The sequence below is a fragment of the Orbicella franksi genome, chromosome 3 (assembly GCF_964199315.1).
Source record: "Orbicella franksi chromosome 3, jaOrbFran1.1, whole genome shotgun sequence".
NCBI lineage: Eukaryota > Metazoa > Cnidaria > Anthozoa > Scleractinia > Merulinidae > Orbicella > Orbicella franksi.
The window spans coordinates 9,177,580-9,205,098 of NC_138147.1; the positions used below are offsets into that span (position 1 = coordinate 9,177,580).

The window sequence follows — 27,519 nt, forward strand, 5'->3', positions numbered from 1 at the left end:
CAGCTGTGTTTTTCATGGTGTCATCTGATATGCAAACAATCGTTTCCCTGTCAAATCTCGCTTAGTGAGGAATAACACCATATTTCCTGCCGGACGCAAAATTGTTCCGCCTTCAAATTGGCCATATATCATCGAGCAAGCGAGCGCTGCTGTCGGTGTTGAACAGTAGTATAAGTTATCCACGGAGTTCTAATGATAGCTGATCCCAGTGTCACCTCAACAAAATTAATACACTGAGTTCTGCGATGTTATGGAATTTTCTTCACAGAGAATAATAAAAATAACTTTAAATACAAGCGCAGTTTCTCTAACATAACAGTCCCAAGCTATCGAATTATTTCGCAGCTGAAGCCGTTGAAGCAATACTAAATTAGAAATAAAATATTACGAAAAGGATATTTTAATGCACTTCTCCTCACTTGAGAGTTCTTTCTGCACTCGTTCTACAAGATCCATGGTTAAGTGCTCGAAGACTAAGCTGGATTCAGTGGCTACGTTCCCTCGGCTTGTCACCGCCAAAACTACTTGTCATCCGCCATGTTTGTTTTCCTAGTTAGCAGCTAGGAGACTAAGTTCTACATAACTCCCACACGGGCTAAGCCACGGGCAAGGCACGGGCATCCCGGCCCGGGAGGAAAAGTTTACAAGTGAGGCGGCCGGGAAAAGGCCAAAAGTTTACAAGTAAGGCCCCTTACTTGTAAACTTTCGACACTTCATTTTTTTTCCAGATTTGTTTACGGACGCCCGGCCCGCCCCTTCTCCCGCCAAGAAGGACGGCTGTTTTCGCAGGCTAGGTTTTTCCGTCATGGAGATTGTTTCTGGGCTAGCCATCCAGCACGGCGTTTTTTCGGCTGCCTGCATGAAACAACAGGTTTCTCAGTTTCAGGAGAAGAACAGCGTTGGCACCATGACTAAGACTGTGTCACACAGGCTATGACTTAAGGGAGCTACTAACATTGGCAAAGTACTCTCAACTAATGGCTAACCAATCTCTAGAAAGCAATTTAAGTAAAGGAAACTCAACCAATGAGATCGTGATTTTCTCCCGGGGAACTTCTAGAGTCTCTATAGTTGAATAAAAGCTCACAATTGCCGCAGATGTTCTTTCAAAACTACAGTCGTTGCGCCTAGAGTCTAGGAATACTCTCGTTAATGGCAAGTTTGTCAACATTGGTAGGTCGACACAGGGGCACCCAACAACCGTTTTCTCTCAAATGTTCTTTACCGCTGTTTTAGGCTATCTGGAGTACTTTTAAAGCTCTGTAGTTTAATTTTAGGTTGCGCCAAAAGAATTTTATCTGTTCGGTTATTCTAGGGTAACTTGAGTATTCTCGAATTTATTAGGGCTTTTTTGTCCATTCCCTGAAAACCCGAGGTCTTATCACCTTTCCGAAAATGATAGCTGACCTTTTTTCGGTACCCAAAACGACATTTTTAACAATCTGAGAACAACAGACATTGAATTTCTCATACCACGAAAGTTCGAGGCTACAATTCTCTTCAGAAAATCAGAGGGGATTAAAGGCCTTCCGAACAGATAATTTACCGAAAGGATCCGTTGGGTGCCCCTGGGTCGAATAGAAAAGCAGTCACTGTTTCTCCCCCCCCCCCCCCCCCCCAAAAAAAAAAAAAAAAAAAAAAAACTGAAAGAAAAATAGTCGTTGTCTTGATTGTCAAGGTAGGAAAAGACAATGTACATTTCACGACTGCATTATTATTTTGGTTTCCTTGTTGACAAAAGGGAAACTCCTGATTTTTATATAAAGTGTCAGGAATGCTGGAAATGGTGTTTTAGCGGGTAAAATCGGAAACATTTTCCAAGGGCGGGCAAGGGCCCTAGACCCCCGTAGAAGCTTGTGCCTGTGGCACTCGACAACCACACCGATGGCGTCGAAAATTATGCTTAAGGTAGAAGTTGTTTGTTCCAAAGAATATTTAACCAGACACTAAACATGGCCTTAAAGTTCCCTAAAACAATTAGCAAAAGCCTAACTGCTGAGCAATTCACTTTTTGGCCTCTCCAATAATGGATTGGAATTGCCGGACTGCCTAACCTTTTAACCCTCGAATCCAGGGCTCAGAATTTAATTGTAAACCATCAATAGGCCAGTTAATTAATGGAGCGATTTCACTTTAGGCCACACACTGGGAAAATATTGTTTATTTTCAAAGTCGCTTGACTTGACCTCAGTTAACTCTACCACAGAACGTCTTGTTAGAATGGACACTTCTGGAAGACATGCAAGAAGGTACATGAAGGCTCACCACTCGGGAAAAATAAGAGAGCTTAAGCAAACCACGATGGCAACGACAACGAGTACACCACCAATATTAATAAGTAGAACTGTTGTGTAAGTGCGTTATAAATTTTTGTATATTTATTTGCCGTCCTCTGCAAAACATCAACGTGAAATGACTAAAGTTCTGCGTATTTTGGAGAACGCGAACGACAGCGGCTAATTTTTCGTATTTTCACTTGGAATTTGAACACTGGCGTTACATACTGAGCTTGAACAAGTTCTGAGACCAATAGTGCACTAAACAGATTAGACAATTCCAAAATTCTAAGGTATAACATAGATTCATTTTTTACGAGGCGTTGTCCTCGGGGGAGCCATCGTCATTCCTTAAGCTTTCGACAATGTGATGGGGAAACGAGAACGAGACAAGCTCTTGTTACTTATTTCTGAAGACGAAAGCTTCCTTTCTGGTAAACATCATTCCCTTTAAATGCTGTTACAATTGAGGGCGTCCTCATAACAAAGACTTTGCTCGACATAACCTGCTGGACAAATGTTCACTCCATATGCAACGATGCATGAGTGTTGACAGTATCCAGTCTGATTTCTGCGTTAATTAACTAAAGTTTTGAGTGTCCTGACATATGAATAGTAGAGCCACTCAGAAATCTCACTGGAATGAAGCCACTTTCTCCAGATGACACAATACAAGGCACATCACCTACAACAAGAATAGAATTGGATAAAACATTAAACCCTGGGTGCTTACCATTTACAAAAACCATCCGGCTGAAAATTTCAGGCATAAACATTAAACAATTTGAATGCCACGTTGAGAGAGAAGGAATCGCTATAAAGTATATCCACATCAGCTAGTCTTTTAAAAAAGAGCAGAGAAATAGCATCATCTCAAATCACAGCCCATATTTTCTGAAGCTTCCCAAACGGAATGGCGCGAACCATTTGATTTTCCAACTGGAATTTCCGGTTTTCCCATGTAAATGGTAAGTACTCCCTATCTTTAGGTTTCCGGGTCCCCTTCTTGTACTTAGAGGAAAAAATTCAAAAGTGTGTGTTTTTGTTATTGAGTATATAATTGATCTTTGTAAAAACGGACAATTCTTACACTCTCTATTAAGCCACACTGGTTTAGGCATAAGTAGTTGGACCGAGTGGAGTACAATTCAGGGAGTATATCGGTTGAGTAACTTCAAAATCGGACGAGCGCGAAGCGCGAGGCCGATTTGAAATTACGAGCACGATTACTCCCTCAATTGTACGACACGATGTCCAATTACTAATTAATCGTATCTATAACAAATTTCGAAACTAAGAAAGTCTTTTGATAACTTCTTTTGAGCGAAAAAGTTTATAGCACTTTCCATAGGTTTTAAAAGCTCTAGGAAACATTGAGAGGGCGCGTAATTGACGTGCGAATGGCGTAGGTGACAAGTAGGCGCGCAGAGAACCAATTGATCAAGAATTTAATTACAGATACGACTAAAAACAATATATAATGAGAACCAGTGAAGATGAATACAAACTTATCAGTTGAAAGTTCCTATTTCCAACTAGAGTGATTTTCCTGATGCAAATCGTTTTTACTCAGTCTGACAATGAAGCCTATGATTGAAGAATTTATTAACAGGGATTTTATCACGGTAAACTCTGGCTGAAAAGATTAAGCTTGTAATTTTTTAATCGTTCCAGCCAGAGATCGTTTTTAAATTTTTACCATGTTTTATCCCGGTTGCGGCCCCTTGATATTTCCAGAGATTTTATCATTGTGCAAGTCTATCAAACAATGTAATTTCTGACGACTGAAGGACGAATTAGGCAGAAATTACAATTCTGACGGCACGATAGAGAGGCTCACAGGGTGTCATGGGACGTTTATGGACTATTCAGGCTTTTGGCGGGAGATTTAGGTCATTCTAGCTTAGTCAGTCTTCGTGTTCGTCCTCTTTTTATAATTATTAAGCTATCATTATAACAGATTGTATGTATAATTGTAAAATGTTCTAGCTTATTGATTTTGTTCCATTTCCTCGAGATCTCGTGCTGCTGCGTTAGATAAGGAACACATTTCCACATATTTTTTGGCCACATCTAAAGGGTGTTTTTTTTAGTGGTTTTCGTATCTGGCGTAGCACAGATTCTAATTGTTAGAACCAACAGTTGTAATTTGCAGCGATACAGAATATGTTGTAAGACAGAATACATCTGTATCGGATGAATGACTGATCAATACGTTAGGATACATCTATATCAGATGACTGGCTGACGCATGTTCATTAAACTATTCACATTAAATGTCTCGTGTCAGTGTGGTCAAAATAGAATCTATCAAAGGTGTAGTGTTTAGGTTTATTAAAAAAAAATACACTTTTTAATATCCAGAAATTACCGATGCACATCCTGACAAGTGAAGCACTAAACGCCTGCTGGATTGTCTTCAGTTTCAGTCGTCCCTTGTCAAGAAGGAAGTTCTCTTGTTCCACAGCTCCAGTTAGTTCATCAGTCCACACCACACAAACAAATTCTGATTAAAAACAACAAATCAGATCAAGCCATTTTAACAAAGTGAATTCACTGATGTTCTTCACTTGTCATACTACAATATTTCACTTTAGAAGGTGAAAAACATGTCATGCACTATAAACCTGTGTGATAAACTATTCAGCAATTAGATTATGAGCTTGAGATTTCGATCATGTGAAAGTTGACGAGGGCGCGCCAGAGTTAACTATTACGCATGGAAATCGAGAGCGAATAATCTAATCGTTCTACTAGTGCAAAACTTTGTCTAAATCCTGTTCAAAGACACCTTGAAAAAAACAAAGAAGTGGCCGCCAGTTTGTCAACAACCACACACTTCTGGGCTACTCACTATCTACAGTAGAATAGATAGTGAGCAACATAGCCAATAAGACTATAAGGGAACACCATTTGTGATAGAACGCTAGTGAATTTAAAGTCATAAATTATATTTAAAAATCAGATTATGAGCCCGAGATTTCTATGAGGTGATAGTTCAACTCATAGAATAATCTAATTGTTTTAGTACAATTCTTACTAAATCATGCTTTGTTTTGAGGAAGAGGTTACGCACAGACAAATAATTATACTCAATTGATTCACTTCTGACACCTTAATCATAAACTAACTCAAGTACCTGCATTTTCTGGTGATGGATAGCGGGTATGTTTGTTCTCAACAAACGAATTTGGATCAATTTCATCCATTCTCTTCTCCAACATGGACAGTCTGTCATTTATCTCTGAAACAAATGTTGCCATTGTTGTCTCCATATCTTGAATGTGTTTGAACGAACTGCTTTGAGCCCCTGCAATAGAATTTAAATACATGTAATACTATATGTCTAGAAACGTCTTAGAAGATTAAAGCTTGATGAGGACACAGTAAACTCTTCTTGCTGTTCCTTGCAACAAGAAATGCTGTCCAGTGTGTGGATGCTTATGACAGCATCAGGGAAATGAAAATGGCATGCATTTTTTGCAATTTTTTGTTACACAGTTACATGTAATTCAACAAAGTGCTTAAAATTATGTCACAGAAATTGTGTTGCAGTTACTGCAGCCTGAGTGTAGCCTGCGAGTGCAGACATATTTCCGCCTGTCATTTGGTTCTGCCAAAAATAATGGCAGAACCAAGATACGTCTGCATTCACAGGTTACCTAAAATCAAGCAACTAAAACCACCATGCTCATTACAATGGTTAATTACAAACTACAATGCTTAACAACTGAATGGAGCTACATTGTACCCCAATCCAGCATTCACTATCATCTAAATTGGTCATGATGAAAAACAGTAGTGTCATTTCCACAAGGGCCATTATAAAACAATAATTATGCTTCTTATTAGGCAGTCTTGACACTCAGGCCAATAACATTTTCCTTTGATTGTCAATAAATAGGTGCACATCTTACCTTGAAGAATTTTTTTTGAGTAGTCACCAAGCAGTTCAGGAACTTCATTTAATGTCAGTTCAGATATTAAAGAGGTCTTGTTACTCCCCATTGCCTCAACACTTCCCTTAAAAATGCTTCCATCTGGAAGCCTTAAGGATGGTGAATGTTCACTGTTTGTAACTACAGCACATGTAACATTTCCTCCATTTGTTAAAGTAACAACATCTTTCTGACTGATCCTTTGCCCATTCTTTCTTCTGTGGTCTTCACCTTCATCTAGGAACACATTCAAACACCTTACGCTCACTTCATACTGCTCACAAACAGCAGAAGGTGGGAAAGCCACCATGTTGGAGATGTCTTTTGCTTTTCCAAGCAAAGCAAGGAAGCTGTTGGTGTGTCCAGGAATAAGACATATTCCTTTGGGTTTTGTAGCTGGGTCCAGTTCCAGTAGATTATTGCTTGTCGCAAACTCTGTTTTGCCATTCATGTTGGATTGACGAAGAGTGAAGATATGAAGCCTGCTACAACAATGGCTTCCCACTATGACTGTACTTGTAGCAGGCTGTATCGAGAGAAAAAACAAAGACTGTCAAATCATTCTGACTTCAATAGTGATAACGACGATGATACTTTATTTAATATTGGGTTTACGCTTAGCTAATCAGCTAGTTTACAGGTATCCATGGCCCTAGTATGTTCTAAAAATTAAAACTAAAAATGTACAATAATTGATCATACAAAACTTTATAATATAGCTTGGACCCTGTGCACACTTTGATTTTTCAAAAACCATGTTTTATCAGAGTGTAAAACATAGGAAAAGCGTGTTTTATTGTTTTTCGCCACATTTCCCCTATATCATAAAGCAAATGAAGAAGCCTAAGCCATGTGTTACATTGTGATAAAACACTCCAGACATTTGAGAACACTTGAGAAATGTAGACAACACTTGCCTGTGGCTTGCGTTTTCTACATTTCCCTCATGTTCTCAAATGCCTGTTGTGTTTTATCACAGTGTAATACACAGCTTAGGTTTCTTTATTTGTTAAATAAACCCAGAGTACTAAAAATCTAGAGAATCAAATTACATTACATGTAAATTCTAATAATTACAATTAATAATTAAATTTATTACTAAAATTTAGTGCTTGCTTTTTAGCTTTAGCTGTATACAACTGTATGACATTTGCACAAGAACCAAAAATTAAATCCAGATTGTTTTTGACCTCCTTTGTCACAGATTATAGATACAATGACAAATGTATATGAGACAAGCATAAAAAAAAAAACATAAACTAGTTGAAAACATTTCCCTCTTCATTGTTGGGGTAAATATGCTTCATACGATGGATTAGCATCCATCTAGGGGAATAGCAATGGTCCTAGCTGCTTCATGCAAGGGAAGTGTCTACAAATCTGTCTACAGCTGTATGTTATGTATGAGCCAGTTGGGCTTCAAAAGCTTTATTCATTTATTTAATTGCACATATGCATACTTGTACTACAGTACAGCCAGATATGAAACGTTGACATGTCATAATACAAACCTGGAATACCAGCAAATCAGGAGAAATGAGTCCTTTTATGCTTGATCTGCAGGCCTCTCTCGGCTTCAAATCCTCACAGCATATTGCAATTATCTGTGCTAAGGTTTCTGAGGCTTCAAATTGTGGTGTTCGTAGCTTCAATTTTAACAGTGAATTTAAATCTTGATCCGCACTTGGAGTGAGAATAGAAAAATCAGTATCCTGTGTAAGAACTGTAGAAGAATAAGATTCCTTTCCTGTACCCTCATCGCTAGAATCACAGCCTTTTTGGACCTCAAAAACATCAGCATCATTTTCAAATTTGTGGTTACCACAGAGCTTGTCCAAAGGGAGTTCTGTCACAATGATGAATGATGATGTTTGCCATGGAGCAATACAGTTGATTTTCCCAGTCACCTCAAGACTGTTCCAATGAGCAAAAGTGAAGTTATTTGGTTTGGTCAAGTCAGTCCATGAAAATATACATAAACTGTCCTCCACTGCACTTGCAAGATGTTTTCCATCTTTGCTCCATGCACAAGTTTGCAAATTTCTGTTCACAAATGAAAATCCAAAGTTACAAGTAAGGTCTAGCCTTGTTTAGTTTACAGTACATACATGTACATGTAGTGTAATGTGCATTTTCTCCAAGCAAATGTACAGCCCAAAATTTATCTGTATATGTTGCCACAGGTATGTTTATAAATGATTTCAACGGCATAGCTAGGGGGGTCCTGGGGTGCCTGTAACCCCCCTTTTGTAAGCCTTTTTTAAGCAAACAACCTACAACAGGTGTGGAGGTCGACTCAACGATCTCGTGAGTACGCTCACTTTGACACAGTGTGACAACCCCCCCCCCCCCCTTTGAAAAATCCTGACTATGCCCCTGGATATGTTACCATCATAACAGACATTTGTATACGTGTAGCTGGGTGGCAACGCTTGAGTGATCTGTCATAAAGGACTGTAACCTGTAACGGTTGAGTATGCTTGATAAGCCCTTGATGTTACAGTTAAACGTGCCTATTGTCATTATATGCTCACCCACTAAGCAGCAAGTATGTCACAGGTGTGGAAATCAAAGCAACAGGTGACTCAAAACTTAATGGCCTGATACAACCGGCGGTCTGAGAGTTTCAAGGGTCTGAATTTTTGAGACACCCAACAGTCTGAGTTTTTCAACGGTCTGAGGTCTGAGTTTTTGAAGTCTGAGTTTTCAAGATACCCATTGTGTGGGTGTGGACAAAATGTGGGGTAGGCAATGACCTAGACGAATGGCCTAAGCCATGGTGTAGGCCATGACCTACCCTCTGGCCTACCCTATGGCCTACCAGTGCTCAGATTTTTAAAAAACATAAACAAAACATCAGTAAGAGTCAAATGAGTATAGGGTAGGCCACAGGGTAGGCCATGGCCTACACCATGGCCCTACCCGATGTTTTGTCCACACCACCACTGTGCAACAGATACCATATGTCCCACACCTGGCACTCCTCTATCCTGCAAGAAGTTAGTTTCACCTACGCCTTGTTCAGGACCTAGAGTTCAGCATAAGAGGAACCAACTGCTTGCAGGAGAACTCCTCCAATTATTCAGCTTTGAGACAGTGCTAGTAATTATTATTAATTAAGGAGCATTAATTACAACTCACCGATGAGAAGTTTGTATCGAGATCACATTACACTCAAATTCCTCGGAAAAACATAACAGCACGGCCGACGTTTTCGACTGCACTGTTAACAATGGAACAGTGGGGTGCCACACACAACCTTGGGGCAAGCATGCTGTAGAGTACTCCTTCACAAGCTTCACCACGGTTTCTCCAACTGTCCTCCACAAAACCACGACTTTCTCTTTCAAAACAATAGCAATAAAATATCCGCTGGATCCCTTCGTTAACACACTGCTTGATATTCCAAACACGAAGTTTTCGAATTTTCCAACTAAAAAACGTTCCTTCGAAGTAAAAATCGTTTTACCGTCGTTGGATTTGAAATTTACGGGCGATAGCCACACATTTTCTCCATCAGTCCAGACAAACTCGCCTGACTCAACGTTTTCAACATTTTTGCCTAATATTTGGAGGCTTTGGTGTAAATAATTGATGTTTGACCATAACAACTTGCAGATTCCAAGCTCAAAGTCTGCCGCCATATTGAAATTCCCAGCATGTCTTGCAGTTACTGAACCTTTGACCCAGGCCTCCAGCAGCCAAAAGTTGACCACAAAATTTGGCGGGAAATATTTCTGATTGAAGATTTTCATTATAAATATTGGCCTTTGCGAGACTCCAATTTGCGTGTAGATAACATTTTTAACTAAATTGGACATTGATAACAGCGTAAAAGGCTATCGGAAAAATGTGTTTCTGTGAAAATAAACTGCTACTCTTTTGGAAACTGGCTAAAATTTAGGTCACGCTCATTAGAGACTTCTATCTGATAGGGGAGCTCCAACGGCCCGAAGGGCTGCCAAGCGGAGCGCCATAACTATAGGAACAGAACTGAACAGAACTACATGCATGCCAAGAAATGGAAAATGGGTAGCGATATGGATTGCGGGCGTGTGTGCCTTACAACGATGTCGTGCAACATGGCGGCCATATACTCCAGCTAGTACTGAGTCATGCAGCCTTGGTTTACAGCCTACCAAAGATTTATTTTATTTTCCAGCTTCTCAGCGGTCTGGTGGATTCCTAGCCCTAATGAATCCGATTGGCTAATCGTGCGCGCTCCATACAGGCAGCACAAACTCAACATCCGACTGTTGATTCACGCGTTTGATAGACTTTCCATGGGAAATTCCCTTTACTGGTCCTAAATATACTAAAATCAAGCATAAAAATAAAATTCCATACATTCTGGGCGCAAATTGCGTCAATTTTCGACAAGTTTGTGGTTTTATTTATTTTGTCCAATTTGCTGTTGTGTTTTCTTTTTTCTCTTTTTTTCTCTTCACAGTGTCACATGTAAATTCTGCAAACTATTAGTACCGCTTTTTTGTGCCCGAAACTCACACCTACGCAAGATTTGAACTGGAAGGCTTTAAATTTAAAATTCAACACCAAAGTTGCCTTCAAAGTAATTAAAGATGATTTCCAGTCCGACTAACTGCGCACTCTCAAGAGTTCGTGTACGTTTTTTGCTTTGTTTCATGTAGGACATCACAAAATGTAAACATTTCACAACTTAACTTACTGAAGTAGATTCGATGTTTCATGTCAACCGCCGTTATAGATGCGAAGCTTATGCTTCATTTTTTCTCATGATGAAACAACTTTGCAGCTGTAAAAATCAATGAAGCTGTTGGAAAACAGTGGCGGATCTAGGGAAGGGGTAAAAAAGAGGAAATCACAGAAGGAAGAAAAACCGGTAAGGCAAGCAAAACAACCCCCCCCCCCCTTCCCCCCCTTAGCTCAGGGTCTGGATCCGTCACTGGAAAAAGAATTTGAAAGGCCTCAAAATGAGGTATGTGGTTCGTAACAAATAACACTGATTCGAATTCCATCGAGTGAGACTTATGTTTATAAACATTTAAGTGTGTTGAGACTGCACAGTATGCACTGGAAATAATCTTTAATCATAGAGGAAAAAAAACAAACACGTTATTTGCAGGCCTTGGTTAGTCCATATTTTTTTTTCCCAATATACAGACTGACCAAGGCTGGCCAATAACACATATATATTGGAAATCTCTGTGATGGTCAAAAAAAGGTATCCGCTGACCAGTATCAAAAGACCATATTGCGGGCTCAGGTTTAGAGCTCATTGAGGACACGTTTTTTTCAAGTTGACCGCTGGCCAACTACTAGTTTTCAATTGGATCTCGGGCTCATAATGTAAGGTAAACTTATAATCACGTCCGGATGTTTCTACACATGTTTTTCACTGCTTTTGTTTGGTATAGTTTGAGACTATTCTAACTCAAAACGGAAGGACGAACAATACACATAGTAATAAGTAAATAAAGATGGTGAATTTTAAGCTCAGTAATGAAATGTGAAGGTGAATTAATCAACACGACATGAGCGTGGGACAAAGAAAAATTCTGAGTCCCCGACAGGAATCGAACCCATGACCTCCCGAACACCAGGCGGGCGCTCTATCCACTGAGCTACGAGAACTCATGGAGAGCAAGGTCATTTAACTGAGTTCATATATGACAGGTGTCCTGCATACTGCTAGGATCAACGCTATCACATTCATCGTGAGTAGTGATAAGTTAATAATGATGGTGAATTTTAAGCTTGGTAATGAAATGTGAAGGTGAGTTAATCAACATGACACGAACGTGGGACAAAGAAAAATTCTGAGTCCCCGACAGGAATCGAACCCATGACCTCCTGAACACCGGGCGGGCGCTCTATCCACTGAGCTACGAGAACTCATGGAGAGCAAGGTCATTTAACTGAGTTCATATATGATAGGTGTCCTACATACTGCTAGGATCAACGCTATCGAATTCATCGTGAGTAGTGATAAGTTAATAAAGATGGTGAATTTTAAGCTCGGTAATGAAATGTGAAGGTGAATTAATCAACATGACACGAGCGTGGGACAAAGAAAAATTCTGGGTCCCCGACAGGAATCGAACCCATGACCTCCCAAACACCGGGCGGGCACTCTATCCACTGAGCTACGAGAACTCATGGAGAGCAAGGTTGACCTTGCTCTCCATGAGTTCTTGTAGCTCACATAGTAGTTACAAAACTCGCTTATCCTGGGTTAGCTTAATCGGGCTTTGAACTGCCCTGCCCAGGAGCTCCACTTTTAGGCTTGGTTAAATCTATATAACGTAAAATCCCACTTTATAGCTCCCTCAGTTGTTAGCCCCCCTGGATATAAGCCCTTCTCTTTGCTAACAAAGATATTATTCCGGATATAAGTCTAAAGTTATAACATTTCTCATACCTTCATCTAAATTTTGATAACTACTCTACTTCACACCTCACGCGTTCTCGGAGAAAAAATGAATGCATCACTGGTAGTTTTAAAAGTTGAACGCAATTTTTTAAATTTAGGGAAGAGAAATTACCTTTTAACATTAGTAACGCTTACGCTCACAACAATATCTACAAAAAGCCCGGTTTAAACAAAGCTATCATTTCACTGGTTACAAGGATTTAAAGATTCGATTGTCGACTCGATTGTCGCCACGTATGAGAAACCTAAAAAAAAATAGGCCCACGTGGTGTGTACATAGCATTGTTAATGCTTTAGGGTCATTCCACAGAATTGCATTGCACATCCCTCTATGCATGATTTTTGCGTCATTAGCAAACAAACACAATGCATACAGTCTAGTTTGCAAGAGACAAATCATGGTTTTTTCCTTGGAAGCGAGTACTGGAGCCTAACAATTTTTTTTTATTTAGTTTGAATGCAGAGATCACCTCCTTTCTACACAGTAAATATAGACCAATTTCTACTGCAGAGTACAAAATTATCACTGAAAATGAGAACATAGCTACCACTCGTAAAAGATAATATCTGCCAGGTCAAGAACACTGCATGCTTGGAATGTATTGAATCCCTGTCAACTAAATAGGGGTGTCTTTATCACAAAACGTACATCAAACTGCTCCTTAACATTGATGCAATACATCCATTGTTGTATTTCTCACTTAACTTTCTCCCTATTTTTCCGCTCTCACAAAGCGTAAGGTGAATGGTTCAAATATGGACACTTCAGAAAGCAGATAATTTATTAGGAATTATGGGGTTTATTGAACGTCCTCCTGCTCTTAAATGAATACTGGGACCCCCCTGTTTTATTTCCAAATTTCAGTTCTCTTGATGTAAGCAGCTAACAGGCAAAGTTTGAAAGAAAATCTATATTTGTGAGTTCTATTTCGATGGAATTACCTTAAGTCCGTAACAATGACAGTTCCAGTGCAGCAATATGGTGGATGGAAACGGAATTATTACCCATCAGGCTTTTCGATATATTAGGTGATGACACATTTGCCTTCACTTACTTTCGTTGATGAGGCAGAAGGAAAATATCTCCTGGAATTGATGCTTTTCAGTTGATGATTGCTGAGGAAGCCTTTGAATATTCTCGCCGAATGAGCGTTCACAACTGTTCTGGTATACGAATGCGCTTGGATGGGTATGTCAGTTTTCCAGATCCATTCATTCTTGTCTGGATCATAATGTTCTACTCTTGTATCAGATGGTGAGGCCTCAAAATTCCGAATGTTCATATAGCTGCCAACAGCATACAGCTGGTCATCTACTGACAAAAGCTGGGGATGTACCTCCCGTCTGAATTTCAAGCTTGCAATAGACTGCCACTCATTTGTTGTTTCACTGTATACTTCACATTGACACCCTCCAGTGATGAAAATTCTCCCGTTACACACAGCTCCGCTGGGGAACTTTTTCGGTCGTAGAATGTCAGCTACCTTATCCCACTGGTTTCTGCAAAGATTGTACCTGTAAACATCAGTGCAGAGCTTTAACACATTCCTTTCAAGTCTTTCTTCACCGCCAATAAAATAGACAAAATCATCTTTGGCTACAATGCAAAAATCTTTTCTTCTATCCAAATGATCAAATGAAGTTACATCTTCCCATGAATTTGATTGCACTTTGTACTTTCTGATAGAGGAAATGCATTTTTCCCTGTCATTGTTAATCTCTCTGGACCAGCGATCTCTGTTTTCCACAGCTCGCATTTCAGACACCAGAGCATACATTTCATTGTCTTTACAAACAAATATTTCCCGTAATGCCCATCTGTCAAAATCTATGTATGGTAATCTTGTCCAACAGTTCGAGTATGGATTATAGCAGGCAAGTGGACACCTCAGATCAGACCATTGCCGGAATGAATCCAGTACCTTACTATATAGTTTACCTCGATAAAAGACAAATTCTCCCTTCCCTGAACATTCACGAGGCATTTCACCTAGCTTACACCATCTACCCTCACCAGGAAAATAACACAAAATAGGTTGACCACTCAGTTCCCAGTTGATGTTGCGCACCGCACTAGTGACAACTATAACAGAAGTCTCGAGCGACTTTCTAGGTAAAATGGGCAAATTACCGTAGTTTTGTGAGTCAATTAAATTTACAGCGTCCACCACACAGTTCAGACAGCTTTCATTATCTTTCACCAAATCATTCTTTCGAATATCATTGGTTAGAAAGTCACGCGATGCAAAAACAAGTCGAACGTGACGAAACAACTCGGCGAAATATTTCTTTCGTTTTTCTCTGTCGTGATCAATCCATGCCAGAATGATCTTAAACACGTCTTCTTCGGCGCCAACATTTATTTCATCACTTGAAAGCCACATTTCCATTTCTTTGCTCGACATATTAAGAACCTCTTCACGGTTCGTTTCGTATACAGCGTTGAAATTTGCAAGGATGCACTTTTTGCTCTTGGCCAAAAGTTCTTCGCATTGATATCTCTGGGAAACATGGTAAACTGAAATACAATTTGAAGTATTCAACATCTTTACTAAAGCTGCCTCAGCGAGCGTTTTTAAGCCCGGAAGAAATAAATAATCGGCTGAAACGACAAGGTCTTGGGCATTCTCTTCCGCTAATATCGGAACATCACTCGTGTAAATAAACTGCAGTGTATTTCTCATAGCAGACTCGGAAAACATCTCCAAACGAACAATTCCTTCTCTGGACTCCTTCATGTCGCTGTTTAGCAGTTTTTCAAAGAAGGGACTTGCCTCTGAAAGAACTTGTTTATGAGCTTTGAATTCTTTGCCATCTTCGACCACCAAAATGACATCGCATCGCTGATCAGGCGTCTCTTTTGGCATAAAGAGTTCATTTTCTTTCCTTGGACTTGAAGTAACACAATCAGAATTATCTTCAGACTGAGATAAGGCTGCCATTTCTTGCGGCTCACCAAAATAGAAGACTTAGTTTGAAAGACGTTAGACTGCGAAGGATTTCGTTTGACTTTCCTCTTGTCGTTTCCGGTATCTCGGCTCTATTTCGGTTCCGTTTGTTCTTCCGGAAATAACGATCGGAAAACTCATCCGTGTTCGCAGACTGTTCGTAGACCTTCGTAGATCCGATTTTTGAATGTTCTCTGTGATGCATTGCACCCAATACGAAGGTTAGGAAAAAGCACTTGGTCCCTCCTCTCGATCGGTAGCAAGGGGAATACACGATATGTTCGCACATGGTTTACGGCAGCGCGGAATATTGAATACAGCGGTTGTTAGAAGGGTGTCTGGAAAACCCGAATAGCGAATAGCGAATAGTCCCGAATAGTGCGAATAGTCTCGAATAGTACGAATAGTGGCGAACAGTCGCGAAAAGTGACGAATAGTGACGAATAGTCGTCAATCACCGCTTTAGATCTAATATCCAGCATTAATTAATTATCCAAATAAGCAACAGAATTTCAGTGAATTTATTACCTTTTCTTCTCCGGACTCAGGCTAGTAGGCTGTCCATCGCCGACATTAAGAAAACAGAAAACACAAGGATGACCTAATAAAGACGTATTTACGCTTTTGCAGCGGTTAAAACAGAAGAAATTACGTTTAGAAACACCTTTTGTCCTGCTAAGCGTCTGTGCTTTTTAGCGTAAAAATCCATCCTAAGTTGCTACGAGGTTAACTGTGAGATACTGGGTACCCTATTTGTTACTATTTGCCACTATTTGCCACTATTCGCCACTATTCGCACTATTCGTGCTATTCGCTATTCGCTATACGGGACTATTCGCTGTTCGCTATTCGCGACTATTCGCTATTCGCTATTCGGGTTTTCCAGACACCCGTTGTTAGAAAACGTTTACAGCCCCGCACGCGCAACTAAAATGTATGCGACATGTCACGCCTGAGCAAATTGGATCCAACGATACCCTAACAACTAAGAAATACAGCCAACGCTAGTTCTCTGTCAATTTTGTCGCACAGCAATGTAGCAATGCAAGTAAAATAATGATCACACAATTTGCATAGCTGGTGGCAACACGCGCAATTGATTTTTCAACTTTAATTGCAATATTTTGCGCGATGAGTTGCACCATGGCTACCCTCCCAATCCTGGCCATCCTCCCCACCCTCGCCACATTTGCCACCCTTGAAAGCCTAGCTCCACTCCTGGTGGGGGTGATGTCTTTTATCGGTCCCGATGCGGTTCTGATATTTCAAGCCTTAGACTGTTAATGATATTGAAAGCAAAAATGACTGAAAAATTGCCATTAATGGCTAAAAAGGCTCTCTCTCGGTTGTTTGTTCAAAATGACAGAGTGTATATAGATACTGGGCGAAGGGCAACTCTACCAGGACGTATATTGAAAACGTTAATCATCGTAAGCGACTAAATCAAAGTTCACCTTATTGAGTCAAACGTACACCCGAACCTACACAGTCGGCATGCTGCAAAAATACCCTGAGTTGTTCACGGATTGGGGAAATAAAGAAACAGGTATATAAACTGGTACTTTATTCCACATGCGTTCAGATGTTGGAGTCCACACAATGTTCTCGCAGTTGGTTCGTTTTTTTCGTGATTTCCTTGTAAAACCTAGAAGCTACTATTTTTCTCGGTTTTAATTTCTCATTGCGGGATTTTCAGGTCCTCCTTTCAACTTGCAAGAGTAAGTCCCATGGAAACTGCTCGCTGGAAGTTACATTATAACGCCACTGATTTGGTTCAAATTTTCACTCCGCGAAAAAAGATCAAAAATATTCCACGTCCGTTTGTTTCCCTGTTTATGTAATCAGCCTCACATTTCTTCCACGCAGACCACCGTATCAGTCAACAGAAAGAGTCACAGACAGAAACAGAAAACATAAACACTGTTTTCTCTCGTGCTGCTTGCAAATAATCCACCCCTCAATGAAAAAGATAAGGATTTCCAAAACAGTGACCGTTCAGTTATAAGATTGTACCACAGAATACGTATTGAGCGCACGCGATCGAGAGAAGCGCGTTCATTCTACAATGACTTCAGTATCACTACGTGTCGGAGAAATGTCCGATGAGATTTTGACATCCCTGTTCCTTACGAAGTATTGGCCACAATTTCTTAATGAAGAGAAAGAAACGAGCTTGTGAAGGAGAACAGTCATGAAAACAGATATAAACACAAAGATTTTACGTTTAGAAAATTTGTTTGCACACCTCCTGGTTTTTAATTCCCTCTATTCCATGTGTATTAGTCTTGGGAATAGACAAGACAGCAATGTGCAAAATGGCCAACAAATTAACAATTTTATTTCTACACAGTTAAAGATAAGAACATGTTAGAAAAATACATTTTTTTATGATATATTATCAATTAAATTATTTATAGTTCTCTCATTGAAATTATTTGATATTCAGGTAATAAAATTTCTAATTATTTCTTAATATCATACGTAATTATTTATTAAGTTATTTAACAAAACGGCACACTGACTAGTGGCTTCTCCTGCTTTCTTTATAAATATAGAAAATCTTGTCTCCTTATATTATTGTTGACATCTTATCCTACTATAGTGAATGCATGGAAAAAGCGGGCGGTGAGTTATGTCTCCCCACTGCGTGTAACTCGCACTCGCCACGCGCGCTCGCCGCGCGCTTAACTTCGAACTTCACAAAAGTACATCTTACTGGTTAATTACGATATGCATTACAACGCAAATACATATTAACGGACTAGCCAGGTGCGTGTGTATATTACTATTACTCTCTTTTATCCAACACAACCTAAAGATATTTTGGAGGCCCCTTCGATTACTTTTATCCCGAAATGAAAACAACTCTTTCAACATAAGGTAAGCTGTAGTTCGTTCTCTGAAGAAGGCAGTTCAGTCTATTCTGACTTACGTAACGCCGGCTTAATTACATCTTTCTCATAATTTTGCGCACAGACCGGACCCAGATAAACCTGACACCAACAGTAAGACAAGCCTTATTTACCTTTTAGTTACAGGATATCCCCTGATGGCAACAAATATCCATGGTCCCATATTCCTACTGTATAGTCAGGTGTCTCAAATCTTCAATAAGTCGACTTTTCAAATCACCTCTTCTAACGAATCACGTGATTGACGTCCACTGTGCGCATCATGCCCATCGTGCGCAGGGTCATTCCTATTGTCACGTGAACACGTATCTTAAACACGTCTTCAACTCGTGCTCTCCTCGTGCTTTGACGATAAAATGCTGTCTTTTTTTTCTGGCGGGATCTTGGTTTCTAATGTCCTTCGTCTTCGCCTTCTAGCTCCTCTTTCTACTTGCCCTCCTTTGGTTTGTTTCTCTCTATTAGCTTGCTCTTTTGCCGAGCTCGATTCAGGGTTTAAAACTCCAGTTGAAGATGATCGAGATGGAGGCTTAGGCGAGTGAGTGTCCTTCACGCTACAACTTATCTTCAGAGCAGAGTTGCGCCTTTCCTTGACACGTTCCCCGTGTTCCTGTATCAAAGATAATTTGGCGCTTTCCATCGAGGCCTCATGTTTCACAGGGGAATTTAGCGTTGCCGGCGGCAAACGAGATCTCAGCAACAAACTTTCTGACGTTTTGGAGAGCTCTGCTTTATCTTATATTCCCAAAAGCCGACCTATAAACAGCACGCAATCGGTCTTTATTAGCACGTGACTTAAATTCCTATTTCTCGTCTTCATCCCTTATCGCTGTTGATTGGTAACATAGCCCGTAAGGAGGCAATGAACGTGAATCTTTGGTCTTTAGTTTTGCCTCCGTATAGAAAGAGGGAGTGTTGCAATGGAAGAGACTGGGAACCGGTTGTCCGGCTGGGCTGATTAGCTCGGAATGTAGGAGTGCGGAAGAGAAAACCTTCTGTGGTTAAAACTGACCTGAAATAGAAATGATCGCGTTAACAGGCATAAACTAAATCGCGCTCAGAATATGGCCATGGCTGAGTATGGCGAGTAAACATGTTCATTTGCCAAACTGCTAATTCTACAACAGTTTTTGAGCCGGCCGTTTTGATTTCATTTTCACTTAAAGTGAACGATTGTTTAAGGCGAAAATACGTTAGCTGTAATTTCCTGAGAAAAGTTCTCTTCTTTGTGGTCACCATAGCAGACACTTTAAACAAAATTTTAAACTAAACCTCTCGAGGCTAACACTGAAATGAAAACATGCGCACAGTCAATGATGTAATGGATTCCAACGCTGAGACCAAAAGATTGTCTGCACGCGTCTGAATGGCAATGCGTGTCAAGTCGGGCAGAGGACGGTTAATTCGTTGACACGAGCTATCCGCCCTTGTACATCTTGAACGACGAATTGAGAGCCCAGAGCGTTTTTACGCTAGACGCATGAAACAGCAGACGCCTAATCCAGCAAATACCAGGCGCAAAAAGAAACGATACGAAAAGAGGAAAACATTTGAATACATGAGCAGACATTGTCTTTATTGGATTATCATCTGACAAAATCTTCAGCAGTTAACAATACAGTGGCTGTTAGAAGATTGATGATGAGGATTTACGGAATTTAGCGAAGACAAGAATGGGGTTTAACGAGTCACTCAAAAGTTCCCCTATATATCTTGTCTTAAAAGTCAACAAAAAGCCCAATTTGCACATAAATATCGTTTCACTTGTGACAAGGATTTGACTAAACCCTAACCCTAAGCTCGATTTTGGCCACATATGAGAAAAGTGGAAAAAATAGGTCCGCATAGTGTACATATTGTTAGTGCAGCCGTTATCAATGACAGTCCGAGTGCAGCAACGTAGTGGATGCCTTATCGATTACATGATGACACATTTGCCTTCACTCGCTTCCGTTGACGAAGCAGCAGGAAAATGGATGCTCAGTTGATGATTGCTGAGAAATCCTTTGAATATTTTCGCCGAATAAGCGTTCACAACTTCGAGCGTTCGGATAGGTATTTCAGTTTTCCAGATCCATTCATTCTTGTCAGGATCATAACATTCTACTTGTTTATCAGGTGGCGGGTCGCGTTCACAACACATCGAGATGCAGCCAATTGCAAGAGCATACAGTTTCTCATCAACTGACAAAAGCTTGGGACAAAGCAACGGACTGATGTTTAAGCTTGCAATGAACTGCCACTCATTTGTTGTTTCACTGTATACTTCACATTGACACCTTGAGGACCTCCCCCTCTCTAGTATAGCCCCCCCAGCAATGAAAATTCTCCCGTTACATGCAACTCTGCTCAGGTCCATTTTCGGTTGTAGAAAGTCAGCCATCTTATCCCACTGATTTCTGCAAAGACTGTACCTGTAAACATCAGTGTAGCACTTTAACGCCTCTCCGTTATGGCTTTCTACAAGCCTTTCTTAACCGCCAATAAAATAGACAAAATCTTCTTTGGCTAAAATGCAAACATCTTGTCTTGCGTCCAAATGATCAAATGAAGCTACATCTTCCCACGAGTTTGATTCCTCTTTGTATTTTATAATGAAGAAAATACGTTTCCTCCTTTCTTTGCTTCTAACATCGCGTACTCTGTAGTCCACAGCTTGTCTTTCAGACACCATAGCGTATACTTCATCGTCACTGACGGCAAACATTTCCCGTAATACCCAGGCCTTGTAACAATCTCTCTCTGGTGACCCGCCATACGAATAGTTAGAGTATGGATTATAGCATGCAAGTGCACGCCTCAGTTCAGACCATTGCCGGAATGAATCCAGTACCTTACTATATAATTTACTTCGATAAAAGACAAATTCTCCCTTCCCTGAATATTCACAAGGCATTTCACCTAGCTTACACCACCTACCCTCACCAGGAAAATAACACAAAATAGGTTGAGCACTCAGTTCCCAGTTAGGGCTGATGTCCTTGCGCATCGCGCTAGTGACAACTATAACAGAGGTCTCGAGCGACTTTCTGGCTGAAATGGAAAAATTACCATAGTTTTGTGAGTCAATTAAATTTATAGTGTCTACCACACGATTCAGACAGTATTCATTGTCTTTCACCAAATCATTCTTTAGAATATCACTAGATAGAAAGTCACGCGATACAAAAACAAGTCGAAGGCGATCAAATAACTCGGCGAAATATTTCTGTCGTTTGTTTCTGTCGTGATCAATCCATGCCAGAATGATCTTAAACACGTCTTCTTCGGCGCCAACATTTATTTCATCACTTGAAAGCCACATTTGCATTTCTTTACTCGACAGATTAAGAACCTCTTCACGGTTCGTTTCGTACACAGCGGTGAAATTTGCACAGATGTAATTTTCGCTCTTGGCCAAAAGTTCTTCGCATTGGTATCTTTGGGAAAAATAGTAACCGAAAATACAGTTTGAAGTATTCAACATATTTAATAAAGCTGCCTCAGCGAGCCTTTTTAAGTTTGCAAGAAAAAAATAATCGGCTGAAACAACAAGGTCTCGGGCATTCTCTTCAGCCAATATCTGAACATCACCCGTGTAAATAAACTGCAGTGTATTTCTCATAGCAGACTCGGAAAACATCTCCAAACGAACAATTCCTTCTCTGGACTCCTTCATGTCGCTGTTTAGTAGTTTTTCAAAGAAAGGACTTGCGTCTGAGAGAATTTGTTTATGAGCTTTGAATTCTTTGCCATCTTTGACCACCAAAATAACATCGCACCGCTGATCGGGCGTCTCTTTTGGCATAAAGAGTTCATTTTCTTTCCTTGGACTTGAAGTAACGCGCTCAGAAGTATATTCAGGCTGAAATAAGGCGGCCATCTCTTAGCTTACCAAAATAGCAGACGCTTTGGTTTTAACGACGTTAGACTGCGAAGGATTCTTGACTTTCAGCTTGTCGTTTCAGTGCCGTTTCACTTCAGTTCTCTCGGCTCTATTTCGGTTCCATTAATTTGTTCTTTCGGAAATAACGATCGGAAAACTCATCTGTGTTCGTAGACCGTTCAACAGTGTTCTTTGTGTTACAACCAATTAGGGACGAAGGTTAAGAAAACCACTTGGTCCCTCTTCTCGATCGGTAGCAAGAGGAAAACACGATATGTTCGCGCATGGTTCACGGCACAGCGCAATTTCGAATGCAGCGTCATTGTCGTCCCCTGTGCTACTCGTCTTAAATGTCGTTGACGAGAAGCCCCCCCGTTTCGCCGACCACGCGACTAAAAGAAACGGAGGCTCTGGGGACGAGAATGATGCAGCTTGCGCGCGCAACTAGAATATGTGCGAAATTGGATCCAACGATACCCTAACAACTAAGAAATACAACCAACGTTAGTTTTCTGTCAACTTTGTACACAGTAATGTAGCAAAGCAAGTAAAATGATGTTCTCGCAAGTTGCAGAGCTGGTGGTAACACGCGCAATTTAGTTTTAAACTTTTAACAACATTATTGCGCGATAAGTTTCACCATGGGTACCCTCCCAATCCTGGTCACCTTGGCCACCCTCCCCAACCTCGCTACATTTGCCACCCTTGAAATCCTGGCACCACTCCTGGTGGGGAGGATGTCTCCTATCGTATTGACAGGAAGTCGTCCTATTCCGTACCGGGCAAAAAGGAAATAAAAGAAATACGCTCCCGATGTTGTTCTGATATTTCAAGCCTTAGACAGTTAATGATATTAAAAGTAAAAACGACTAAGAAATTGCCATTAGCTAAATATGCTCTCTCAGTTGTTTGTTGAAAATTACACCGTGAAGGGCAAACCTACCAGGACGTGTATTGAAAAAGTCAATCATCGCAAGCGACTGAATCAAAGCTGACCTTACTGATATCAAACGTTCGCGAACCTACACAGTCAGCGTGCTGCAAAATTAAACACCACGATCGTTGTTCACGGATTGGGGAAATAAAGAAGACAAGTATAAACTGGTGTTTTCTTACACTTGCGTTCAGATGTTGAAATCCAGAATACTTCATCGACCACCAGTTTTACTCTGTTTCAAGCAATGTTCTCGCAGTTGGCATGTTGTTGTCATGATTTCTATGTAGAATCTAGCACCTGCTATTTTTCTCGGCTTTAACTTTTCTTTGGCGGGATTTTGAGGTTCTCCTTTCAACTTGCAAGGTAAAGTCCCATGGAAACTCTTCGCAGGAAGCTGCATTATAAACCCACTGATTTGGTTCAAATTTTCACTGCTCGAACAAAATTCAGAAATATTCCACATCCGCTTGTTTCGCTGTTTGTGTGGCCAGTCTCACATTTCCACCCAGACCACAGTATCGGTCAACAGAAAGAGTAACAGACAGAAACAGAAAACATAAACATTGCTTTCTCTCGTGCTGGTTGCAAATAATGCACCCCTCAGTGAAAGAGGGTGAGGATTTCCAAAAAAGTGACCTTTCAGTTATACGATTGTACCACTGAATACGTCTTGAGCGCACGCGATCGAGTGAAGCACGTTCATTCTACAATGACTTCTTCAGTATCTCTACGTGTCGGAGAAATGTCCCACAAAGTTTTGACATCGCTGTTCTTACATAGAATTTGCCGCAATTTCTTGATAAATAAAAGGAAACGAGCTTGTGAAGGAGAGCAGTCATCATGATTTGTCTGCGTGCGTATGTGTGGCAATACGTATGTGTATAAAGTGAGGCAGAGGGCGATTTATTCATTGGCACGAACCCTCCACCTTCGTACATCTTGAACGACGAATTGAGATCTTGAACGTTTTTACACTAGACGCATAAAATCCCTCCCAGAGTAAGGTTATGGCTGAGTATGGCGAGTGAACATTTTATTTGTGCAAAGTACAGTTTTAGCTAGGTTTTAGAGGCGGCCGTTTTGATTTCGTTTTCTTTCAAACCGAACAATTGTTTAAGGCAAAAATGGGTTAGCTGTATGGCCCCAAAAGAAATTGTCTTATATGTGGCTAGCAGATCAAACTCTTAAGCAAAATCTGAAAATACCTTTCGAGGCTAACGCTGAAATGAAAACATTCGCAAAATCGATAGATTTAAGCTGGATGTAATAGATTCCAACCCTGAGACGAATGATTTGTCTGCCTGCGTCTGAATGGCAATGCGTGTCAGTTTTAAGTCAGACAGAAGACGGTTACATGTAATTCATTGTCACTAACTATTCACCTTTGTACATCTCAGTGAACGACGAATTGAGAGCTCAGAGCGTTTTTTATACCAGACGAAGGAAACAGCAGACGCCCCGCAATACGGCAAACACCAGGCGCAGAAAGAAAACAAACAAAAAGTTGAAAACATCTGAATATATACACGAGCAGACATTGTCTTTATTAGATGATCATCTGACAAAATGTTCATCAGTTAACAATACAGTGGTTGTTAGAAGTTGGGGGAAATTTGATGACTTTAGGGAAGACAAGGACAGGACTTAACAAGTTAGTGCAAAGTTTCCTGCAATATCTTTTCTTAAATGTCAAAAAAAGCCCAGTTTGGAATAGCTATCGTTTCACTAGTTACCAAAATTTCAATGAATCACAATGTAGTTCGATTGTGGCCACGTGTGAGAAACTAAGAAAAAGTAGGTCCGCGTGGTGTACATATTGTAAAATCCGTGAACTACAACAGTTTGAGTGCAGCTAAGTAGTGGATGGCTTTTCATTCATACGATGACACATTTGCCTTCTTTCGCTTTTGTTGACGAGGAAGGATAAAAATATCTCCCGGAATTGATGCTTTTCAGTTGCTGATTGCTGAGGAAGCCTTTGAATATTCTCGCCGAATAAGCGTTCACAGCACTTGTGATATTCGGAGCCGTTTGGATGGGTATGTCAGTTTTCCAGATCCATTCATTCTTGACTGGATCATAACATTCTACTTTTGTATCTAGTGGTGAAGCGGGTCTATAAAACATCCAGCAGCCAAGAGCATACAGTTGGTCATCGAATGACAAAAGCTTGGGATATTCTCCTGGTCTGATGTTCAAGCTTGCAATAAACTGCCACTCATTTGTTGTTTCACAGTATACTTCACATTGATATGTTTCGTGCATTCCCAGTTCAACCTTTCCAGTGATGAATATTCTTCCGTTACATGCAGCTCCGCTCAGGTCCATTTTCGGTCGTAGAATGTCAGCCACCCTGTCCCATTGGTTTCTGCTAATATTGTACCTGTAAACATCAGTGCAGAGTGTAAGCTTTTCATACACACCCGTTTCTGCAACAATCCATTCTTTACCGCCAATAAAATAGACAAAATCGTCTTTGGCTACAATGCAAACATTATATCTTGCGTCCGGCAAATGATCAAATGAAGTTACATCTTCCCACGAGTTTGAATCCTGTTTGTATTTTATAATGGAGTAAATACATTTCCTCCTTTCTTCGCTTCTAACATCCCGGCGTACTCTGTAGTCCACATCTCGTCTTCCACACACCAGAGCGTATATTTCATCGTCATTGACAACAAATATTTCTTCTAATACGATGGCAAAATCTATGCATATGTCTGGTAGCCCGCTAACAGACACTGAGTATGAATATAAATCATAGCTTGCAAATCCAAATGTATCTAGAGACCTATGTTGAAGTGAATGCAGTTTACCCCGGCGAAAGATCAATCCTCCCTTCTTCGGATATTGACGAGGCATTTCACCTAGCTTACACCATCTACCCTCACCAGGAAAATAACACAAAATAGGTTGACCATTCTGCTTACAGCTGTTATTACGGGTTACTGAGCTTATGACAACCATAACAGAGGTCTCGAGCGACTTTCTAGGTGCAATGGACAAATTACCATAGTTTTGTGAGTCAATTAAATTTATAGCGTCCACCACACGATTCAGACAGCATTCATTGTCTTTCACCAAATCATTCTTTAGAATATCACTTGGTAGAAAGTCACGCGATACAAAAACAACTCGAACGTGACCAAATAACTCGGCGAAATATTTCTGTCGTTTGTATCTGTCGTGATCAATCCATGCTAGAATAATCTTAAACACGTCTTCTTCGGCGCCAACATTTATTTCATCACTTGAAAGCCACATTTCCATTTCTTTGCTCGACATATTAAGAACCTCTTCAGGTTCGTTTCGTATACGGCGGTGAAATTTGTAAAGAAGTATTTTTCGGTCTTCGCAAAAAGTTCTTCGCAGTGATATCTTTCGGAAAAATTGTAAAGTATTCAACATTTTTACTAAAGCTGCCTCAGCGAGCCTTTTTAAGTATGGAAGGAAGAAATAATCGGCTGAAACAACAAGGTCTCGGGCATTCTCTTCAGCCAATATCTGAATATCACCCGAACAATCATCACGAACAATTCCTTCTCTGGACTCCTTCATGTCGCTGTTTAGTAGTTTTTCAAAGAAGGGACTTGCCTCTGAAAGAACTTGTTTATGAGCTTTGAATTTTTTGCCATCTTTGACCACCAAAATAACATCGCATCGCTGATCGGGCGTCTCTTTTGGCATAAACATTTCATTGAAATTTTCTTTCCTTAGATCTGAGGACACATGCGCAGAATTATCTCGAGTCAGAGATGAGGCTGCCATCTTTTAACTTACCAAAATACAAGATGCTTGGTTTTAAAGACGCTAGACTGCGAAGGATTTCGTTTGACTCTCCGCTTGTCGCTTCGATGCTGTTTTACTTCTGTTATCTCGGCTCTATTTCGTTTCTCTTTGTTCTTTTGGAAATAACGATCGGAAATCTCATCTGTGTTCGTAGACCGTCTAATAGATTCGATTTCTGAACAACCAATGGACCATTTTACAGTTGTCTGCTCAGTAACATGGCCTTTGAATGGCAGCGAGGCTGGAGGTGATCTCGTTTTGATACAGACCTCACTGCTTTTGTTCTAGTTGTTCTAACGCTAATTAGGTGCATTTACATGACAAGAGCAGAGAGGTCTGTATCAAAGCAAGGTCACCTCCAGCCTCGCTGCCATTCAAAGGCCAGGTTACCGAGAAGACAGCTGTAAAATGCTCTATTTGGGACGAGGTTACGAAAAAGGAAAAC

The 27,519-nt window shown here is 40.4% G+C and overlaps 3 protein-coding genes and 1 pseudogene across 4 annotated transcripts; all 4 read right to left on the reverse strand.

The window, feature by feature from the left end:
* Positions 1-1,691: 1,691 nt before the first annotated feature.
* On the reverse strand, positions 1,692-11,098 carry LOC145481161 (WD repeat and coiled-coil-containing protein-like). Of its 2 annotated transcripts, XM_081459581.1 has the most exons (6): positions 9,356-11,098; positions 7,726-8,257; positions 6,194-6,740; positions 5,416-5,586; positions 4,648-4,782; positions 1,692-2,961 (listed from the first exon to the last, which is right to left on the reverse strand). In XM_081459581.1, exons 1-6 carry the CDS (start codon positions 10,033-10,035, stop codon positions 2,861-2,863), a joined length of 2,166 nt encoding a protein of 721 aa, XP_081315707.1. In that variant the 5' UTR covers positions 10,036-11,098; the 3' UTR covers positions 1,692-2,860. The 2 variants fall into 2 exon arrangements, with proteins under 2 accessions (XP_081315707.1, XP_081315706.1); XM_081459580.1 differs by lacking the exon at positions 1,692-2,961 and having other exon boundaries at positions 2,972-4,782.
* A 1-nt stretch (position 11,099) lies between these two features.
* On the reverse strand, positions 11,100-16,962 carry LOC145481164 (kelch-like protein 40). The gene has a single exon (XM_081459588.1). It carries the CDS (start codon positions 15,566-15,568, stop codon positions 13,652-13,654), a length of 1,917 nt encoding a protein of 638 aa, XP_081315714.1. The 5' UTR covers positions 15,569-16,962; the 3' UTR covers positions 11,100-13,651.
* Positions 16,963-20,372: 3,410 nt separating this feature from the next.
* LOC145483005 (kelch-like protein 2) lies at positions 20,373-22,656 on the reverse strand. The gene has a single exon (XM_081461627.1). It carries the CDS (start codon positions 22,343-22,345, stop codon positions 20,957-20,959), a length of 1,389 nt encoding a protein of 462 aa, XP_081317753.1. The 5' UTR covers positions 22,346-22,656; the 3' UTR covers positions 20,373-20,956.
* A 1,420-nt stretch (positions 22,657-24,076) lies between these two features.
* Positions 24,077-27,514, reverse strand: LOC145481108 (kelch-like protein 40; annotated as a pseudogene).
* Between the last annotated feature and the right edge of the window lie 5 nt (positions 27,515-27,519).

Excerpts from the sequence above, each read along its gene's own strand:
- LOC145481161 (XM_081459580.1), bottom strand. The coding sequence starts at position 10,035 with ATGTCCAATTTAGTTAAAAATGTTATCTACACGCAAATTGGAGTCTCG. Across the intron at positions 8,258-9,355 it reads TCGATACAAACTTCTCATCG|AAATTTGCAAACTTGTGCAT; the intron begins GTGAGTTGTAAT and ends ATTTGTGAACAG. Across the intron at positions 4,783-5,415 it reads TCCATCACCAGAAAATGCAG|AATTTGTTTGTGTGGTGTGG; the intron begins GTACTTGAGTTA and ends GTTTTTAATCAG.
- LOC145483005 (XM_081461627.1), bottom strand. The coding sequence starts at position 22,345 with ATGGCCGCCTTATTTCAGCCTGAATATACTTCTGAGCGCGTTACTTCA.
- LOC145481164 (XM_081459588.1), bottom strand. The coding sequence starts at position 15,568 with ATGGCAGCCTTATCTCAGTCTGAAGATAATTCTGATTGTGTTACTTCA.